This window comes from Metarhizium acridum (assembly GCF_019434415.1).
Source record: "Metarhizium acridum strain ARSEF 324 chromosome Unknown scaffold_578, whole genome shotgun sequence".
NCBI classification, from domain to species: domain Eukaryota; kingdom Fungi; phylum Ascomycota; class Sordariomycetes; order Hypocreales; family Clavicipitaceae; genus Metarhizium; species Metarhizium acridum.
The window spans coordinates 206045-226446 of NW_027094046.1; the positions used below are offsets into that span (position 1 = coordinate 206045).

Below are 20402 nucleotides of genomic sequence, written 5' to 3' on the forward strand. Positions count from 1 at the left end.
CGAGCACTTACGTTCTGGCGATTGGCTGCAGTGGACGTTGACGCTTTGATATCGTGGGATTCTAGGCTTGGGCGCTGGCCCGGAGGATTCTTCATGGATGGACTACGGCTCGATTAGGAAGGCGGTTATGGGACATGGCCGCGGCCAGCATGGCAGGTGAAATTGGATATAGGTGACGGGCTGATGGGACTACGGCTCGTATCAGACGTGGACGAAAGGACATGGCCGAGGCGGTCGGCTCTCAAGGTGAAGCGAATTCATTCAGAAAGTCGGCGCAAGTCCAGTCTCGCGCCGTCAAGCATACTGAGCGACGGCCCATCGCCCATGATCTGAGGATAACAAACGCCGTGGCGAGAATCCATCCCTGAGCATAGAGCCGTCGGCGTTCTCTTAGGTATCCAAGGGCAGAATCGACGCACATTATGGCATCATGGCACCAATTGATGTCTTCAGTGGACCCCTCCTATCTGCGCTCCCGTGCTCTTGGGCGGTTCGACTCGCCCGTATATCTCGGCACCTTGGGCCCCGTCTGGACCCCGATTGCGGCCTCTGCAACGACGCCCAGGCCCTCCGCTGTGCTTCGCGTGTAGGGAGAGTGATGGGCATGCGGCATGGTAACACGTTTGGCAAAATGCAAAGAGGTGGAGTTTGAATAACGCATGCGTATACAGTGAAGCGGCGTGCGCCGCGAATCGATGAGAAAGAAACAAGACAAGAGCGGTTCAAAATGTCAACTTTCTTTCATGTTGCTAGTTTGACATTCTAGAGGCATGCCGTGCTATAAAGGTAGTCTATATATTCAAACTGGGTTTGATACCGGCGCCTCAAGTCTTTATTACTTCTCGTCAAGATCGACCATGAATGAACCGCCGAGCAGGATGGCCGGCTCGTCTAAGTTATGATGCTCGTAGCTAACAAACCATTAGTACGAAACGCCAAAGGATTGTGTTTAAGCAGCTTTTTTATTTTTCAAGATTCACGCACCTCAAGGTGCCGACGCCGCCGGCCTCGAACAAAAACGCCGGCCCGTCCTGCAGCGACTTGCCAGCCCATCTCATGGCCAGGGCACGCAGGATATGCCCATGCGCTACAATCAACACGTCTCCATGGACATCCTTATCCTTGGGCTGTCCAATGGCGGGCTTGTGCCATTTTTCGCGGATCTCGCTAATCAGGCGGTCTAGACGCTCGGTCACCTGTTCCGGGCTCCTTGTACGCAAAAGAAGTCAGCGAACGCAAAGTACCAAAAAATACAAGGGACGCGGAGGAATGCTGCAGTGACATACTCGCCGCCGGGACACCCGTCCCTCCAGATATCCCAGGTCCCCTGTATGCCCTGCTCGGCGCGAATCTTGCGGACCTCGGGAGACGTGATGCCCTCGTAGTCGCCGTAGTCCCACTCCCTCACGTCCTCGGTCACTTGAATCTTTGCGTCGCACTCCAGGCCCTTATCGGCGCTTTCGCCATGTGCCTTCCACGGCAAGTCACCTGATATTCCCAAATTTATCAACTCAAACGTCCGCTGGGCACGCTTCCGCGGCGAGACGTAGCTAAGATTACCAGTCAGCATGTGCTAGGAGACTTCTTGGCCCCGTTGGCGAAAAAGGGGGGGGGGAGGAGAGCATGCATGAATGCAAAAGAGAACGAGTATTGGAGCTCTGGTGTATGCAGGGAGCGTCGTGGCTCCAGCCAGAACGTCTTTACACGACGGTGTTATGACGTTGGGGATTTGTGTTATAGGAGGGGGGGTGAGGAGAGGAGCGTCTTATGCAAGTATATGCAGGCCGCAGAGCTCGGCCCGTTGGCGGCGGCGTAGAAGGGGCTGTAGCAGCACGGCTTGGGCAACAGGCATCAGGATCCTGGAACAGAGGGTTTTGTCGCATAGGTATAATATCCAAGGGGGGAAAAGACGGCATGCCATGGGCCAAAGGCTGCCCAGTTGTCCAGCATCATGTGCGGAGTTATCGTACACCGAGGCAATTATGTCCTGCGCGGGGAACCTTGAGGGCGAGCATGTCCAGGGTTCAGGATTCAAGGAGGGGGGGATATTGGAAAAGAGAAGACGCAAGGGAGAACGGTGCATGATGCGTGATGCGCATGCTTACATGTGTACCAACTTGCGCGGGACGATGAGGCGATCAGGGCCAACGAGGGCCTTGCCTGTGGCGCGGACTCGCTTCTCGCCGTTGGCAGTGAGGGGAATATCGGTGCGGCCCGTGTGTTTTCCGCTGAGGGACCATTCTGTTTCGCCGTGGCGGACGAGGAATAATCGAGGTGTGGACATGGTGGTTTGGATGTGTTTGGGGGCGAGCGAGGGATGGATCATTGGATGTATGGATGGACGAGCCAATTGGCGGCGTACGAAAGCAGGCCCGGCGTTAGACAGCAAACAAGGGCAGCGTTTGGTTGATTTGAAAATGATTGTCAAAAACGAAGGAATCAAGACGAGCTGGGCCACGTCTCTACTTCATCTCCTGGCGAGGAGAGAAGCGGTCCAGCGGAGGGGTGAAAGAGATGGAGGGGCATGGTTAATCGATCGAGCTTATGTGGATCTCGGCGTCTGAGACCCTCGACCGTTGGCCAGATCTGGCTTGCTAATGCTTCTTGTCATCAGTTACTAAACATCACCAAGCGACGCCAACAAACAGCCCGAGTTGGAGCTCGGCAAGACGAGTCTCTTCATACACGCAACTACTAGTTACTTCGTACTCTACTCGGGTATTTTTTTCACTAGACGGGCCATCTGCACATGGCACGCAAGTGTGTCGAAGGCGTTTCCAACGCCGGCACCTATTAAACGCACTTGAGTCTTGACACGGCGGAACCAAGCCGGCAGACATTTCAGGCGGGGCCGCACGTCAAACAAAATCCATGTCCTTGACCTCAACCACAGAAATATATATATATGTATATATATAAGAAGCAACTCCTTCTATGCCCTCGGTTTCATCAAGCAGCTTATCCCACCAATGACGCATGGATTAGTCATGACCCCTGCACGCCCATCTCCAAACCGGACCCATGGCTTCCCGCTCCACCTTGAATCTCAATCCTCTCCGACATCGAGCCGTCAGCCTTTGCAAAGCGAGCCCTCAATCTCATCGCCGCCCTCTTCGCGCTCCGCACAGAAGCCCTCTTCAATCGGCAATCGGCAATCGGCACTCTCGCTCAGCTTCCGAGCCCTCCGACACCCCATCCCGCTCACCCATGACACCCGGCTAAGCATATCTGTCACCGGGGCCAGGGAACACCGTACACCCGCGGAACCAGACCAAACCAAAAAAGAAGGCAGAAAAAATGGCGTATCAGTGGACGCGCCAAGAAAAGTTCAAAAGAAGCGTGTGGTCAGTGGCCGTAGCTGCCGTTATTTGCGTCGGAGCAATCACAGGCGCGCAACTAAAGTCAGATCAACAAAAGGGACAAGTAAGACGTTTTCAAACTCCCTAGACGGAGCAATTTGAGTGAGGTTTCTGATGGGAAGTTTAGGCCATTAAACAATTTAGGGAAACGTCGACGGCGGAGCAGGTTGCTATTTTGGAAGCACAAAAAGAGCATTTGACACAGCAAAAGCTGGGGTTGGAGCGGAAATTAGAGTCCTTCAGGGAGCGGGTTAGGGAACGGCGCGAAAAGGTCAGCAAGTCATAAAGGATTCCGCGTATATTGGGAAATGTATGGTACAATGCATGGACGGCGTTTTCAGAGATACCCATACACATGTACAATAATATCTGTAGCGAATAAAAAAAAGGCTTTACATCTTCATCTTATACTGCCGCTATCTTGTCTCTCCTCCCCCGGGGGAGGGGATGCCACCACTCCACTCTTCAAAGGTATTCGCCTCGTCTATTGCGTTCCTCATTCCGATACATCGTCAAAACGAACAACTTGCCGCATCTACTCCACGGTCCCCTCAGATGAAGGCAAGGGGACAGCCTTGTACAGCAAAATCAGGGCCGAGTGCGACTCGCCACCACCGGCCAAGGCCTCGACCTTGTCGACGGTAACCTCAGTCACCTTGTCGTCGTTAAACCACCACCACTTGCCGTCCTCCACGCCCTTCTTCCCAGTCTTGGGATCAACAGGCGCCGACTTTTTGACGTACGAGGTGTAGTGGCCGCTATCCGCGCTAGCACCCTGATGGGTGACGACTCCACGGAGCTCGTATAGACCAGATTGGTTTGCACCGTCGTCATTGCGAAGTGCCGGGTCGATCAACGAGTTCAGCTCTTTCTTGGCAGCAAGAAGTGCAGCATCTTTCTCTGCGTCAATTTCCGCGTCAGTCTTGAAAGCCTCGCTCATCTCCGTGTCACCGTCAGCAGACGTCTGGGGCTTCTTCTCGGCCTCCTTTTCCTTCTTTTCCTTCTTCTCCCTCTCCGAAGGTAAACCGGCTCCTCCAGCAATATCACCCACATCTTGGTCTTTGTTCTTCTTACGACGCTTACGAGCCCGCTCAATGTCCTCTTCGTCCTTCCTCACCTCACGAACCTTGTCACGTACGGGTATCAACGCCTTCTTCAACTCATCCGAGCAAAATTCAACAATATCCAACTCTTGAGGGAAGGTGACTTTTCGCATAATCTTGGCCTTCTTCTGCGTCTCTCGCTTCCAAAAAAATCGTACAAAGTGAACAGTCAGGTATTTGGGGGCGCGAGAAATCTTGGACTTTTTGGTATAAATAGCGTCGCGGCCCAAGACATCCGACTTTTTCTCCAGCTTCTCGCTCAGTGCAGCAAGAATTCCGTCTCGCAGATGATTCGTGGACCCGTCAATATGGCAGTTAAGCTTGTAGAATTGGTCTTTGGACGTCACGGCTTGCTCGCCACCATTGCGGGCTTCTTCCTCATCGCATTCCAAGGTTGAAGAAAACTCGCCCGACATGTACTTGTCAACAAAGGAAATTTCCGGCGCATCATCCGATTCCTTGATCTTGACCTTTTGGCTCAGTTGCTGAACAATTTGCGACCAAGCCTCCTCTGCGTCCTGCTGAGCATAGCCGTTGTTCGATTTGGCCTTTTCTGCGAATTGAGGGAACACAACCCTCAGAGCGGTGAGGAAGTTCAAGGGCGGGAATGCGTCTTGCGTCTCGCTCATTTTCCCGTACAGGCTGGCCAGCTGCGAAGCCAAGTCGGCCGAGGCCATACCGGCCATCAGCCCAGACGAATTGGGCTTATATTTCTGCAACGAAGTTTGAAGTTCGGGGATGGATCGCAACGTTTGGAGAGTCGAATTCAGGTAGCAGGTATTTCCCAGGTTGACCAAGCCGGCGGGGGTAGCTCCGACTTGCTGAGCCTGTTCGGCTTCGGTCATGTCCTCAACAAATTTGATGGCATCCTTGGGGCGGACAAGGTCACCGCCGCCGGATCCGGGAGTGCCCATCATCATGATGACTTGATTGGGCTTGAGCCCGAGCTTGGTCATGTCGGCATCGTCCTTAAGTTGTCCGCCTTTAATCAGGATCTTCTGTCGTTCCGGCTCAACATTGGTGAGGCTAAAGAGTTGTAGCTTGAAGTCTTCGCCAGTCGATGAGGGGTCGATTTCGACATCGTACTTTTTGCCCTGGTGCTTGACCACGACTAAGGTTACACTTGTCAGCAAGTTGCCACCAGCGGTGAAGCTCGATGGATGGAGGGGTAAACAAACCAGTTAGTGACGCCATGGCTGCACGACGAACGCGAGAGTGTCACTAAACAGGCAGCAAAAGATACTTTCTCGGAGATATCCTCCGGGGAGAGAAGCGAGCAATCCTGCGATACGGAAATTCTGGACGTGAGCGGCAAAAGACTGGCAGGAATGACGACGGGGATGGCGGGGGTAGAAGCTTTGGGCCTGGAAGCAAGCAAGCAGCCGTGACGCAGCGGCTGGTACCTAGCGGCCATGGACTCGGCACGGACAGGTTGCAAGTTGAGTTCCTACTAAAGCAGGTAGGTAGGTGGGGCCAGCGAATCACGACCACTCGAGAATCCCACGAAGCACGGAATGATAGGCAAGCCTTGTGCAGAATAATGGTCTTGTGAGAATATACTTATCAATTTCAGCAATGACGTCTGCCTTGGTATCCATCTCGCGGCCGACACTTCGTCGGACAAATGGCGGGAGCAAGGTCCGCGAGGATGGCGCACTACCCTATACCCTAAAGAATGAGCACCCAAGGAAAAAAAGAGGTCGCGACGCTCCCATGGACTACTACCTACCTACCTACGTAGGTAGGTATGCAGGCGCTCTCGACAGCTTGTGTGGCAGGTTATAGCGTGGGTTCTTCTCTCTTTCAGTCGGCATTGTTGTTGGGTGTGACATCTTACAATCAGATTTGACTTGTGAAAGGAAATAGTACGATCTGGTGAAGTAGAGGTCCTGCTTTTGGGTATACTAGAGGGACGAGCAGATGGCGTCCCTTTGTAGTTTTCGGGGATAAATTCTCCAAACTAAGTAGACTCAATGGGCTCAAAGGCCAACGAGTTTTGAATCGTACACCATTGGATCATTGGCCAGTTCATCATCAAATAGCTCTTCGATGGCAGGCACAGTTCCCGGCGGGCGGAGCATTCTTGGCCGACCAAATGCAGCTCTTAGACCACCTGGCTGGACAGCGCTTGAATAAATGAGAGACGGCATGTACAGGAAACGGCAAGGGGCCAGCCTCGTAGTAGCGGTACCACCGTACATATTGACTTCGTCTAGCCAGAACATGATTATTTCGACAGCTGCATACGTGGGTGCGTGGATAGCGGTGAGGCGGTGACAATACTAAACACCTTCAAGCCGATTCTTTCTTTATATGATGGGAATAGTCATACCCCCCCTCTCACGATACCAAGGGTCACCGTATGTAATCATGGGATATTTACCATTTAGTTTTACTTTTACCCTCTGTAATTTTTAACAAGCCAGTTATACAGCTTCAGACACTCCCACGTCACGTGAGCACAGAAGCCGTAGCCCCTGGAGTAGCTACTGCCCCACGCAGCAACGTCAAGACGGGCGGCCTGAGCCATCCTGAGTGACCCCGCCGAGCTACTCAAGACATCACCGCTGGCGTCACCCATCGTGATCCCTCCACAAGCTGTCAGAGTTCGCCTCTATCAGCAATTATGGTGAGTAGGGTCGGATTGAACGGATTGTAGTGATCGCTCCTGGTCTAATCTTTTCCCCTTTGACAGTCTCAATCTCTGCGGCCGTACCTCCAGTGCGTGCGTAGCAGCTTGACTGCTGCGCTCACGCTGTCCAACTTTGCCTCACAAACTGCGGAGCGACACAACGTCCCCGAGATCGAGGCCCAGACATCGCCCGAGGTCCTGCTGACCCCATTGACGATTGCGCGCAACGAAAACGAGCGGGTTTTCATCGAACCCAGCATCAATTCCATCCGTATTAGCATCAAGATCAAGCAGGCAGACGAGATTGAGCACATCCTGGTCCACAAGTTTACAAGATTCTTGACACAAAGAGCCGAGTCCTTCTTCATCCTACGTAGAAAGCCAATCAAGGTTTGTTATTCTCTGACAGATAGAGAAGAGAGCTTCCCGCGAAACTGCTAACGTGTGCTTACAGGGATACGATATCTCCTTCTTAATAACAAACTTCCACACGGACGAAATGTTGAAGCACAAGCTGGTCGACTTCATTATACAGTTCATGGAGGATGTAGATAAAGAAATCTCCGAAATGAAGCTTTTCGTATGTTGTGAATCCGCCGTCCAGCGTTCCGTTCTGAGTTTCTCCCGACGGCTAACATGGTGCAGTTGAACGCCAGGGCGCGATTTGTGGCAGAGTCTTTCTTGACACCGGTAGGTTGATTGTCTTTTTGGGGCGGAAATTCACAGCTCTGACGCTTGCGCAGTTCGATTAAATGTGGGAGGGCAAAAAAAAGAGAGCAAACTTAGCTACGGCGAACTGGGACTCAGTATTGTACAGGCATCTTCGCTCACCTCTTGATTGGAGAGATGCACCCATCTTCAATGAACTTATCCGGGCATCATTCCACACCAAAGGGACGAATTCGATGAATTCGATGAATAGATATGATGCTATCTTGGTAGCAGCAATGAACACACTTACCACAACTCGTTTCTTTATTGACATTTTTGCATTGGTTTTCTTGTGAAGCTTTTGATCACTTACAAACTAAGATACAGGATCTTTGTTGAAAAAATTTATAAAAAGCCACCAATGGGCTGCTCTGGGCAATATTCGAGTTATGACGAGGCTTCCTAGCTGCCATCGCTTCGTTTCGCGAGTCTTAACCTCGGCACATTGCTAACCCTACCAGATGTTCTGCTTGCCTTCGGGTTGCGCATGAGGACGCTTAAGCATTAACTAACTACCAAGAGACTTGTCTAACATCCAAGAATTACGAACTGGCACTCGAGCCTCATTGTTTGTTTTTCTCTGCCAGCTGTAACTGCGCGCCAGTATCCGCCCGCCAGCTGGCGTTGTGGAAGCAAAGGTTAAAGCGCGACTGCGACCTCTCCACTACTTCAACCACCCTCATTGTTAACGTCGGCGCCAAAACAGCAATAATCCTTACGCACCCTTGTGTACGTGAACAATAGGGTGGTTGGGCTTTGTTAAACACCGCTCTTTGCAAACGTATTTTGGGCTTTTTTTTTTGACTGACTTCTCCTTGTGCTTTCAATCCTTGTCTTTCTGGTTCCAACACACCTTCTGGAGAACCGAAAGCTGCACACGAGGCTCCAATCCCAATTTCGCAACTGGGTGTCTGCAGCTTTACTTTCGCGGCAGAACTTGCAACGAGAACCGGAAAGGTAGGCTACTTCGTTCCCTGCCACTTTTTGAGAGCTCGGACACTAGCTCTGATTTTTCTGTCACATTTGAAATTTCTTTGTGCTAAAGAACCATGCTTACTAGGGGTAGAAATCTTCTTGTCTGATTTGGCTGGGAATTGGCGAATTTGTCACGACCTTTTCCAGGAAATCCATAACACTACCTATCAAAAAGCTAGTTGCTAATTTCAATTCTAAACCGGCGCGGCCACAAACTGTCTCAACTACCCTGCCGAATTGATATGCGAGTACCAATCTGACCATGAGCTCCATCACGTCGCTTAACCCACAGTCTGCGGCCTGGCTTCCCCAGGAGACCAGCGTTTCCAGCAATGAAAGCGAGGTTAGCCGCTTATACCAACACTCAATGAGACTGGGCTGATCCGGAACTACTATAGTGTTCGCGCGGTACATCTGGCTACAGAGTTGGTGGCTCCGAAAATACCTGTTCCACTGCCACAAGCTTTACTGGCTCTTTGGAAGGGAGCGTGGCACTCGAACTGCTTTCGCATGTGCGACGTTGCGATGCTGAAAAGGACGCGGCTCTCTAGGAGGGAACCAAGTCCCAGACGGTTGACCAAGGTATCATTATCAACCACAGCCAGACCAGTTTGCTCGATCATCCTGCTGACAAGACTTGCAACACACAGCTGTGGTGCAAAGCCCCGAACATGCGCAGCACGACGTGTACCCGCAGGGTCAGTATAATGAACGAGCATTTTCACCTCCCCAAGCTGGTACTGGTTTGCCAAGCAGCTACTCTTGCCACTCTGCCTCAGCCCTGTTGAGCCCCAGCACCAGCGGCAGACCTAGCTACATTGGCTCTGTCTCTGGGACTATGAAGAGTCCTGATTATACCAGACTTGGGACACTGACGGAGCCGCGGAATTTCGCCCCTCAAACTTCTGGGCTTTCTGTAGCGGTGACGAGCGAACCGCCGCCAAAGTTCGACCTGAGCCTGGCAACTGGTGTTCGAAAAAACGACACCGTTTCCGCTAATGCACAGACTATCGTGCATACGACATATTACCCTCCTGGGATTGACCAGGATATTGGAAGCAGCGCATTGTGCCATTTGCTGATCACCGCCATGCGTCTCCTCATAGCCAAATCCAGAGTTTACGCTCTGAACCCCTCAATCATTTAACGGCTACAGAATCTGGATTGCCTGTGCTCCATGATGCGCTGGACCCGCAATACTTCCCATTTCTTGAATGTGCTCGTCAGGCCGTGGCCACTAACCATGGTGTTGTGAAGCTGAAGAATGTGAGTTTTAAAGTGCTAGGACCTGAGGTTATTGTCTAATCTAGCTTGCAGATTCCTTTCGCTACGAAACGATCGGAAGTCATTGCTTTCTTGGGACGAAACTCCAAAATTCTCAATGACGCGGATGAACCTGTCCACATCATCATGGAGCGAGTGACGAGCAAGACTATGGATGCATATGTCGAGTTTGTTACCCTCGATGATGCGAATAAGGCAGTAGAGAAGCATCAACAAAATATTCTCAGCGGTCGCGTTAGCCGACTTGGCGATCGACCAGTTGAGGTGGAGCTCTCCAGCCAAGAAAGTCTAATGAAGGATTTGTTTCCTCTTGCCAAAGGCATCATATGGAACGGAGCGTCTCCTCAGTTCAAGCCGCTCAATCCCAACGAACCGTGGGAAAATTTCAAAGGCTTCGTGTCGGAAGAAGAGATGATTATGCTCGTGAAACATGTCGAGGTCCCTCATCGCGTGAGTCTCGTTGTAATTTCGGTTATTGGTCCCTCACTGATCCCTTCCTTGTTGCAGTCTCCATTCTCCAAAGACTGCCCACAGCGTCCCTACGAATGTTTGATCAGTACCCTGAAGAAGTTCCCTTGGTATGTCACGGATCGCATTACCATCAGCCAGAGGCAGGCTGTATTCAAGGCCACCTGCGAACTCGCTCGACTGCTCTCCCGTAGCATCCAGAAGCAGGATGACCAAGTCAACCTGACGCACCAGCTTTACCGGCGGCTTATAGCCACTGCCATGAAATGCCCTGGCTTTACACCCCTCATGAAGGACGATATTTCCTGTCTGGCCAACTTGTCCGATATGGAAGAGCGCCGATACAACCAGCCACGATTTGCGAGCTGCTGGCGTCATCAGTACAGCCTTGCTCCAAAACCAGGCATGCCACTTGATGTGATTGAAGTATGTTTTCTCCATCGACCAGCTTTTTGGGTCCGGTCAACACTAACGCCATCGCAGTGGTACATTGCCATGATCCGCGAGCAGACACATCGCGACATGGTGGCCCGCCCGCACGTGGAACGCACTATCCTCCTGGAAAAGGCTCAGGAGACTGACATGTACTGGGGATACTTTTGGGCTGAAGTTGGCTACATGTTTGGACCTGCGTTTGACCAAATGACTTTGTCGCAGGCAGCTCATGCAGAATTCACTGCCGTTGAGCGCATCCTCGCTCGCGCGCTGACTCCCCAGTAGTGGCTTGTATACAAACCATCGGAGACGGGGTCTTGTTGGGATGACTAATTGGTAAGTTTCTGGACAATGGGGACTTAAGGATATCGCAGGATTTGGGAACACATTGGGTTGTGGTGTTGTGACAAAAATCTTGGCCCTTGAAATTTTACGATGGTGCTGGGCTTTATCACCCCGGAAAACTTGGGCATTTTGAGAAAATGGCTGCCGTATGGGTCTCGAGGAGTTATGCTATTGCACCTGGGAGGATGTATTGGCACGGGTTTGTCCTACAGTGATTTGGCCACGATGATTGGCCTCTGGGGGAGCATGAAGCAAGGATTTCTGCCAACTAGGCTGCGATAGTCAGAGTCGGGAACAGGATTGCACTTGCTCTACAGTAGTAGTATCTCTTTTGGCAAATGAATGAAACTAGATGATGGCATAGCTGCTGCTTCTTGGGTATTAAGATGACGGTGATGGGGCGTAATTCCATTAAAGAAGGTGGTAGCGACTGGAACAGTGCGAAGGAGGACGGGTAACGCATCAACTGATGTCACCCGTGCCCGACTTAACTACCGATACTCGGCAATTACTGGACACCTCGCGTCAAGTGCTCCGTCTAGCGCTTCGTCTTCTCTATTGTTGGAAAAACAAATGCACCAGTCAATTGCGCGTCCTTTGTCATGCAATGGGCGTGGACGGGGTGACTGGACGTCGAGATTGGCTCGGGGCTAGTCGGTGAGCCGCGACGCAGCATTGCACGTTGATGAAGCCACAATTTAACGGTTCAATGTTGCGTCTGGGTCGCACTCACCCCTGGGCATGGCTGACCCACAGAAGCTTCCCCCGCCAGGTACGGGGATACCTGAAGCATGCACACAGATGGGCAGGTGTGCAGATGTACACGGGCTGGTACTGCCGGTACTCCGTACCTTCCAAGGTTGGTGTCATCAAACCATCTCCTGGTCAAACGCCAATCTATTTCTTCTCTCTGCCTTTTCTTCCTTCTTCTCATCCCCATACCTTTTTGCCTTTTGCATTTCCAGCGACCCAGCCCTTCTGAACGGCGTATATATCTTATGGAGCACCGTTTTTAGCATCCGCCTGCCTATCTGCCACCTCGCTGATATACATCCACGGTCTTCATTCCTAACACGCCACCGTCAGCGTTAGTGTCACGCAACATCACCATGTCTGCCGAGCAAACTCCCGCCACTGAGCCCGTGGCTGCGGCCCAGGCTGCTGGCGATATGGGCACCGAGACTGCCACCGAGACTGCCACCGAAACCGCCACTGAGACTGCTGTCACTGATGCTGCGACTCCCTCTGCCACCGAAACTCCTCTCACCAAGCTGACTGCCCGTTTGCCTGACATCACCAAAAAGGCTGACCACAATGAGATGTGGGGCGTTGATCTGTCCACAGACAGTGCCCACGCTCCTACGCAAGTCATCCTCTTCAAGTTCCTTAAGGCCAACAACAATGATGTCGCTGCCGCCGAGAAGCAGCTTACTTTGGCCTTGGAGTGGCGCAAGAAGATTCAGCCAGGGAAGCTTGTGACTGAACCCTTTGACAAGAACAAGTTTGGTGACTTGGGCTTTGTGACTGTTCACAAGGATGCCACCGGTGACAAGGAGACGGTCATTACGTGGAATATTTATGGCGCTGTAAAAGACAAAAAGGCCACCTTTGGAAATGTCGAAGAGTAAGCCAACCAACCTCTTGCCAGTCACTTGATATAGCTAACAGACAACAGCTTCATTCGTTGGCGTTCTGCGCTCATGGAGCTCGGCATCCAGAAACTCCGTCTCAATGAAATCAAGGAACCCCTTGCTTTGGACGCACCGGACACTCACCAGATGCTCCAGGTCCACGACTACCTGTCCGTCAGCTTCCTCCGCATGGACCCAGCCGTCAAGGCTGCTAGCAAGCAAACCATCGAGACCTTCTCCATGGCGTATCCGGAACTACTTGCCCACAAGTACTTTGTCAATGTGCCAGCCTTCATGGGCTGGGTGTATGGCTTTATGAAGATGTTCCTGCCCGCTGCCACATTGCGCAAGTTCCATCCCATGGCCTCGGGTACCACTCTCGCCACTGAGTTGCCAGGCATTTCAGCCTCTCTTCCCAAGGAGTATGGCGGCCGGGGCCCCAGTGTGAAAGAAGGCGAAACTGTCAAGCTGGTTGATTTGACACCAAAGGCAGAGGAGAAGAAGGTCGACGCTGCTCCCGCTGCTGAGGCTCCCGCTGCCGAGCCTGAGGCTAAGCCTGACGTTACACCTGCCGCTGACGTTGACCCCAAGGCCACGGATGAGGTGACAGAGAAGGAGACTGCCGCCTAGATGCTGACTGGTGGAGATAAGGCGACTTATCCTCTTGACGTTTGTTGTAGGTGATGACTTAGCGGTCCTTGTTTGGATGGAGATAATACCCTTTCCCGATTTGTTTGGAAGATAGATGTGGATTCCACAGCGATGCGCGACTTACCCGGCTGCCCTTGGGTGTCAAGATGGTGGGAGCAGGACTGGAGGTGCAGTCTGGTTCGACCTGCTGTTTAGCTTCGGGACGAGCGCGCAAGCGAATGTCTATTCTCGGCACTTGTTTAATTGTGCCGGACAATTAGATAGATTATATTATTTAGACGTCATGTTCTATAGCCACCTTATGTCATGCTGTTGAAGGTGCCCAGAGGGCCATTTTCTGCTTCGTAGCATTGTTCTATCGGATGCTTCGCCCCTGTTGCAGAGTCCACGTGCCATGCGGCTGCTTGTGAATGACATATTGGTAAACAGTATTGCTAAGACTCTATTGCAGAAGTTGGTGTTTGGCTTGTTTCTGGTTTGGGCGGTGTACAAGTTGCACTCATGGGCACATGGTGCAGTTTTGAAATCTCGGGAAGGGAGATGTGTGGAGGGAACTCGTAGCGGGCCGATACTAGATTAGAACACGAGGAGGTAGATGTATATAGTTTGACTGTGCTACGAATAAAGCGGCTTCATGAAGAGATGTTTCTGAGCTGAATCAGAGTTGAGAACCTGGGAGTTGTTTTGGTAGTGGAATAGATTCGATTACTCGGCCATGTCGCGGTGTCGACTGGTGGCGTGTGTCATGAGTCCATGACGATGGTCACTCGGGTATGGGCCCTTTTTGCTGCGGAGGATGCGAGCGATGAGTTCACTGTCCAGAAAGACATGGACTGCATTGCTGCCAGAGAAACACTGAAGCTTAAGATGGATTGGGAAGAACATGTTTAAAGCCCTCTGTCCCCCTTGGTGGAATTTTATTTGAGTATGGACGTTATTGCCAGTGAAGAAGCTTTCTGGGTTACAAAGCCGAGATGGTCGAATGCATAGGGGGTGCCGAGAACTAACAATTGCCGTATATAGATCTGATGCGTCGCAAAATGCCCGGCAACACGGCCTGGGTTGCGATTTCATGGAGTTGTGCGTGGCTACTAGCAAGTGCTGTTGCGGACGAAGCCTGCCTCGGGCATCGGGAAGGAGTGCGACCGAGGTCGTTCGTTTGTTGTTTCGACACTCGTCCTTTAATTTATTTATTCATTTCGGGGGACGGTCGGACAGGAGAAACACACCATCTTGCTGTGAGCTACGGCCCTTGTGCCTTGTTGGCGCGATGTAGCGCCTGTTGGTGCAGGATCAACAGGCGTAGCCCGACGAGGCATGGGCTCGACGGGGCACAGCGAGGTTGTCGTGATGATTGCCGCCCAAAAATCGAGCAGCAGAATATGCGCAAATATACAGAACTGACATGGGGGATTTGGCCGCAACTCTCGATTTTTTTCGGAACGCTGAACCTGCAAGATGCGCGTTGTATCTGTCAAGTGACTAGGTGATGGAAGCACAGGGTCCAGATAACCAAGGTCTCGGGACACTTGGAGACGAGATTAAACAAACAAGGTGAAATTTATGAAGGAAAACTGTGTTTGAAATAGGGTACTGGTGCAGCTTTGTGGGGTTTTTAAAGCGTGGGATGTTCACGAGCTTGCTGTACCTCATCAATGGATGCGCGCCGTGGGCTCTTGTCACTCCGCAGCAAGTCGGGTAGGTGAGGACAAGGCACAGATCAGGAGCAATTCCAATTGAGAGCCCGGTAGGCGACATGACTATGTTATTTTCATCTACAACCTAGTTTAAAAATAAATAAAATACGCCAGTCTTTGGAACTTGATACTAGCGGGAGGATGCAAACTCCAAGGCAGGGGTGATGTTGGAGTTGGAGTTCAGCTAGGACAGCCGGTGGCGCCAATAGTACCGACTCGATAAGTTCTGGGGATGGGCATTGGGGCTCCCTTTCTTTATTTGTGTGTGTGTGTCTTGGTGAAGAAGGGCTTCTGGTGGTGCCGTCTGGCGATGTGGCATTTGGAGGCGCGTGGCCAACTGCCGGACTGGGCGCTGCGGGGGGATCAATCGTGTTGATAGGGAGGTTATGAGGCATGGCAAATGACGGGGATTGATTTTTTGCTTCCAAATGTCTACTTGTTTTGTGCGGGTGCCGGAGCATAGACGGATGTTCGTCGAGGGTGAATGAGTGGGTGACGGCGTGTATGTTTCATCGCGATAGAGCAATCTCAAGCGTCGGGTTTGGGGGACTGAGGAGCAGGTGCCGAGCTGTGACTGCTCGTTGATAGTCGTCGACGTATGGGGGATATACATGTATATATGGCATCATTGATGTCTGGTTATATATACCTAGGTATGTATATCATAGATGGCAGCTGGTGGCGGTGATTCAGCTGTGGACGAGTTGCAGGCCGGAGATGCTCAGCAACAGCACGCTCAAGGCAACCAGGTTCTCGGACGGCAATGAGACTTGGATGGGCTCGCGGCCGTAGTCGTGACCTGGTCGTTGTTGGTCTTGCGGAGGTGCGTTGTTCTGTCCATGTCCATGTCTCTTGTTCACACATAAGGTCCAGCCCTCGTTAAAATAACCGGGCATCCCGTTATCCCGTTCCCACCTTTGACCAGCCAGTTTGCCCGCTTTTTCGACGGACGGGGGGACCTTCATCATCTTTCAAGTTCTGCTCAAAGCTCCTCGCATGAGCCTTGGGAGCAGAGGAGCCTTTTTCTCTCTCTCTTTCTCCTTACACACGCGCGCGCGAGCTGCTGCTTTATCGACCATCCGGGAGCGAGCCGCAACGGGACCGCCTACTGTTCTTTTCCTGCTGTCTCGCTCTCTTTTTCTTTCTGATCTGCTTCTCAGGAGCCAGCAGCCACTGTGTTCCTGACGCGGCGTTTCATGCGTGGCCCTGGTTTGCTGATCCTTTTCGGCCTTGGGAGTGGCCACTTGGAGTCTCGTGTTGCTGCTTCGCGAAAGTCGACTCTTTGACCTGAACACTGCACACTGCACTCTGCACTCTGCATTCTGCACTCTGCACACCGGACGTTGGCACCAACTGTTGCATTTGCCTGTTTCGTTGAATACGGTCAACTGGTCCGCATTAAATTGGCTTTGGGTCCCGTCTCTCCCTGGCCACCAGGCGCGTCTGTTCTTGCTGCCCACCTTCAGCCATCCGCCGTCCACCATCCACATCGACCATCAGCTTTCGGCCATCAGCCATCAGCCTTTTACGCCCTTTACCCACCCATCACACTCTTTGCTGCTACGTCTTGGGCCTTTGCCCGTCTCTTGTTTGATCTTACCTTGGCCCATTGCTTGCTTGCTTGCCTGTCCACACAACCACTCCAATCCTCCTCATCCTCCACCCCTCGTCCACCTCCTCTTGCTTCTCCGGCTGCCCGTGCTGCTGGCAAGGCCCATTGACGCGGCATCCGCACATGAGCGCACCGGTTTTGTGAGCAACACGCGCCGTCCTCTTGTCTGCTGGCCATGTCTCTGTTTGCGGAGAGCAGCTTGTCCGGCGCCACGACCGACACCTCGTCGACCCTCGCGTCTTCGAGCTCGACGCCTCCGACCACCCTCTCCGACACTGACAGCCAGCACTCGGACGCCCCTAAACACGACGTAATCACCGTGGCCGACGATGCTATCCGCGCCGCGCCCGTCCAGGCCCAGGAGCCCTCGCCCTGCCAGTCGCCTCCCGCTCCGAGTCGACCACGACGCACACGTGTCTCGGAGCCCGTTTACAACCTGTCCAGGCTGAGCGGCACCGCCGACCACGGAAAAAGACGCGCCAATGGCGATGCTGTGGCCGACAAGCGCCGCCGGACCATCTCCGGAGACACCTTGGTTGGCAGCATCGAGGTTGCTGGTGACGGGTCCTCCAAGGCCCAGCATAAAGATAAAGCCCTAAAGGCAGGCATTGACGCGTTGAATCTTCAGTGGTCGCCCGAGAGCTTGCATACACCACGCACACGCCGCCAGGCTCAAGCTTCGCCGCGTCCCTTGCGGACCTCGTCGCGTCGGAATGCCGTGTCCTCCATTGCCACCACACTGACCAGCATGGGTAAGAAGGGGCGCAAGGCTGTCAACATGGGAGTCGCCAAGATGTCGCGTGAGCTGCGGCGGCTGCAAGACACCAATGAGTTCTCCGGCATCGACGACCGTCCCGTCATCCATACCATTTGGGCGAATGGCAAGTTTGTTGATCCCAATGCACCACCGCCCGAGCCAGCCCGCAAAAAGGCCAAGGTCCAAGATCCTGCCGAGGAGGACGAGTCCGACCAAGAAGAGCAGGAGCCCATCACCACCACTAAGAAGAATCGTGTCAAGAAATATCTCGACAAGGGCCTCTACGCCGGCCAGGAAATGCCCGCGGATGTGTTCAAGGGTCTCACCGCGAGTGAAAAGAAGAAGCTTGCCAGCCTGCCGGAATTGGCCCCCTCGGGCCGCGTGAATACTACCATGCCTTCTCCCATCTACACGGGCTTGCGCATGTTGATTGCTGGGCGCGATTTCAAGCTCCCCTTCAACACCTGCAACCCGCTCCCGCCTGGCCAACCCAAACCAGATGAATGGAAAAAGATGACCAAGAGTGAGTTTGTACCTCGCAACTAGTGTCAACCTGGAGGGAAAAGAGCGATATGTGAACCCATTGGCTGACAAGATAACACACAGACCGATTTATTGGTGACTCAAAGGATTATTGGCGCAAGATGCCTCACATGCACGACTTGTCAAAGTGTGTTTGCAAGCCCGAGGATGGCTGTGGTGATAACTGCCAAAATAGAATTATGCTCTACGAGTGTGATGCTGGTAATTGCAATATTGGAAAGGAGCTTTGCACCAACCGCTCATTCAGCGATCTAGCCGCTCGGCGCTCCAAGGGAGGCAAATATAGAGTTGGCGTAGAAGTGATAAAGACGCCAGATCGTGGCTACGGCGTTCGAAGCAACCGCTGCTTCAAAGCAAACCAGATCATCATGGAGTACACTGGAGAGATTATTACAGAGGAGGAGTGTGAGCGCCGCATGAATGAAGAATATAAGAATAATGAGGTGAGAGCAAAAAAACCAAAAAAGCACATGGCTCGAATGAGCTGTCTCTCTGACAATGCCGCTAACTCGTCTTTTTCTTTTCCTTTCTTTTCTACAGTGCTACTATTTGATGAGTTTCGACCAGAACATGATTATTGATGCCACTACCGGCAGCATCGCTCGATTTGTTAACCATAGCTGCAACCCCAATTGCCGCATGATCAAATGGATTGTCTCGGGACAGCCTCGCATGGCTCTTTTTGCTGGAGACCGGCCCATCATGACGGGGGATGAACTCACCTACGACTACAACTTTGACCCCTTCTCCGCCAAGAACGTGCAGAAATGCCTCTGCGGTGAACACAACTGCCGCGGAGTCCTGGGCCCGAAACCACGTGACGTGAAGCCTGCCAAGGCGGACATCAAGAAGACTGTCAAGGCAACTGTCAAGGCTGGGAAGCGCAAGCTGAAGGAGCTCATTGGAGAGGAGGAAGCCGAAAACGGGAAAGCAAAGAAGCGCAAGATTGTGCCTGCCACCGGTGTACAGCGTTCCATTTCGAATGCCAGCCTCAAGGCCGCCAAGGGTGCTGCCACGGCCTTGAAGAAGGGCGTGTCGTCCATTACGGCCAAGGGAAAGAAGACGATGGCGAACAAGTCTCCTGTCCAGAGACGCGCCAGCACGGGCGGCGCCGTCATCAAGAAGAAGACTACCACGAAGCTGGTCAAGAAGAATGGCCCTGGAGGCCGAGTTGGCCATGTTTCGTCGCGAGCTTCAAGCATGACCATAGTGGCTGTTGCTGATGAGGATGCCAAGCCTGGTAAGAAGGGCAAGGTGGTGTCTCCCGCCGGGGCTAAGCGGACGCTTACTGCGTCCAGCAAGGTCTCGCGCGTGTCGTTTAGCTCAACCGGGCGTGTTCTTAAGCCTTCGCCCAAGGCTAAGATTCGAATGGTGCCCCAGGAGTAGTCTGGAGCCAGATGAGCAGGAAGGGGAAGGCTCGGGAACGAGGGATGTGATGGGGGGAGGGGAAAACTACATGCCGGATCGATGGAGTAGCGGGCTCGAGAATTCCGTCGAATGGCCATGTTTTTTTTTCTTGTTTGCTGCTAGGAACATGTTTGGTTGAAGGGTTGTATTTGGCGCACAGGCGAATTACAGGATTTGTTGGCACTGTATAGTATATGGGTTGCTTTTGCTCAGCGGTCATGGAGGCGAACACGAGGGGGGGATATGTAGGCTTTTGAAGAATTACTTGTGTGGTTTGCTGGCCTGCTGTCCGTGTGATGGTGACTGGCATCGATTGGGTACGCTGTGGATTTTGGCTGTTTTGTTGCGGAGCTTTCCGGCTTGACTTGTGGCTGCTTCTCGGAATTTGGAGCTGCGCTGTGATGTCCACTCGTTGTTTAGTTATATCTTGTGCAAGTCTACCGTGTTGGTCATTTGATGCCCTGAAGGGCGGGCTTGTAGGCTGGATATTGGGATACTCGCCGGTTCTGCCCCGTGACTCGACGGGTAGTATCACGTTGACAGCTATGGAAGCAGATTGAATAGTGGAATTGTCCTTGATTGAAGCTATCTGGGTACGGAAAACAGGCCCTTATTTATAGATATTAAGGTCGTCTAACAGGTCACCTAAAAAGTAATTAATTTGAGGGGTTCTACGGTATCCAGCTATTAAAGGTCCGGCTTTAATGCGATGGTGGCGCGAGCCTTCTTTTTAAGGCTTTTCGTACAATTAGAAAGCAGCTATTTAAGGCGTTTTAAGGCTTATTAGGGACC

At 52.4% G+C, this 20402-nt stretch overlaps 7 protein-coding genes across 7 annotated transcripts; 5 read left to right on the top strand and 2 right to left on the bottom strand.

Annotated features, from left to right (window-relative positions):
- Positions 1 to 187: 187 nt before the first annotated feature.
- On the bottom strand, positions 188 to 2496 carry J3458_021184 (uncharacterized protein). The gene is made up of 4 exons (XM_007816092.2): positions 2106 to 2496; positions 1287 to 1550; positions 985 to 1209; positions 188 to 911 (listed from the first exon to the last, which is right to left on the bottom strand). Exons 1-4 carry the CDS (start codon positions 2324 to 2326, stop codon positions 836 to 838), a joined length of 786 nt encoding a protein of 261 aa, XP_007814283.2. The 5' UTR covers positions 2327 to 2496; the 3' UTR covers positions 188 to 835.
- A 505-nt stretch (positions 2497 to 3001) lies between these two features.
- UBP6_2 (deubiquitinating enzyme) lies at positions 3002 to 5981 on the bottom strand. Its single transcript, XM_066122452.1, has 2 exons — positions 5641 to 5981; positions 3002 to 5573 (listed from the first exon to the last, which is right to left on the bottom strand). Exons 1-2 carry the CDS (start codon positions 5654 to 5656, stop codon positions 3895 to 3897), a joined length of 1695 nt encoding a protein of 564 aa, XP_065972461.1. The 5' UTR covers positions 5657 to 5981; the 3' UTR covers positions 3002 to 3894.
- On the top strand, positions 3298 to 3645 carry J3458_021185 (uncharacterized protein; the record flags this gene model as incomplete). Its single annotated transcript, XM_066122451.1, has 2 exons — positions 3298 to 3423; positions 3487 to 3645. 2 exons carry the CDS (start codon positions 3298 to 3300, stop codon positions 3643 to 3645), a joined length of 285 nt encoding a protein of 94 aa, XP_065972462.1.
- A 1041-nt stretch (positions 5982 to 7022) lies between the features above and the next one.
- ARC19_2 (Arp complex subunit) lies at positions 7023 to 8058 on the top strand. The gene is made up of 5 exons (XM_066122453.1): positions 7023 to 7091; positions 7158 to 7484; positions 7549 to 7674; positions 7740 to 7784; positions 7838 to 8058. Exons 1-5 carry the CDS (start codon positions 7089 to 7091, stop codon positions 7844 to 7846), a joined length of 510 nt encoding a protein of 169 aa, XP_065972463.1. The 5' UTR covers positions 7023 to 7088; the 3' UTR covers positions 7847 to 8058.
- A 2301-nt stretch (positions 8059 to 10359) lies between these two features.
- Positions 10360 to 11959, top strand: J3458_021188 (uncharacterized protein). Its single transcript, XM_066122454.1, has 3 exons — positions 10360 to 10514; positions 10572 to 10958; positions 11016 to 11959. The coding sequence occupies exons 1-3, from the start codon at positions 10476 to 10478 to the stop codon at positions 11250 to 11252; spliced, it is 663 nt and encodes a 220-aa protein (XP_065972464.1). The 5' UTR covers positions 10360 to 10475; the 3' UTR covers positions 11253 to 11959.
- On the top strand, positions 11924 to 13944 carry sfh5_2 (Phosphatidylinositol transfer protein sfh5). Its single transcript, XM_007816088.2, has 2 exons — positions 11924 to 12936; positions 12988 to 13944. Exons 1-2 carry the CDS (start codon positions 12422 to 12424, stop codon positions 13571 to 13573), a joined length of 1101 nt encoding a protein of 366 aa, XP_007814279.1. The 5' UTR covers positions 11924 to 12421; the 3' UTR covers positions 13574 to 13944.
- Positions 13945 to 15394: 1450 nt separating this feature from the next.
- J3458_021190 (uncharacterized protein) lies at positions 15395 to 20279 on the top strand. Its single transcript, XM_066122455.1, has 3 exons — positions 15395 to 18183; positions 18267 to 18646; positions 18744 to 20279. Exons 1-3 carry the CDS (start codon positions 17079 to 17081, stop codon positions 19587 to 19589), a joined length of 2331 nt encoding a protein of 776 aa, XP_065972465.1. The 5' UTR covers positions 15395 to 17078; the 3' UTR covers positions 19590 to 20279.
- Positions 20280 to 20402: the final 123 nt, after the last annotated feature.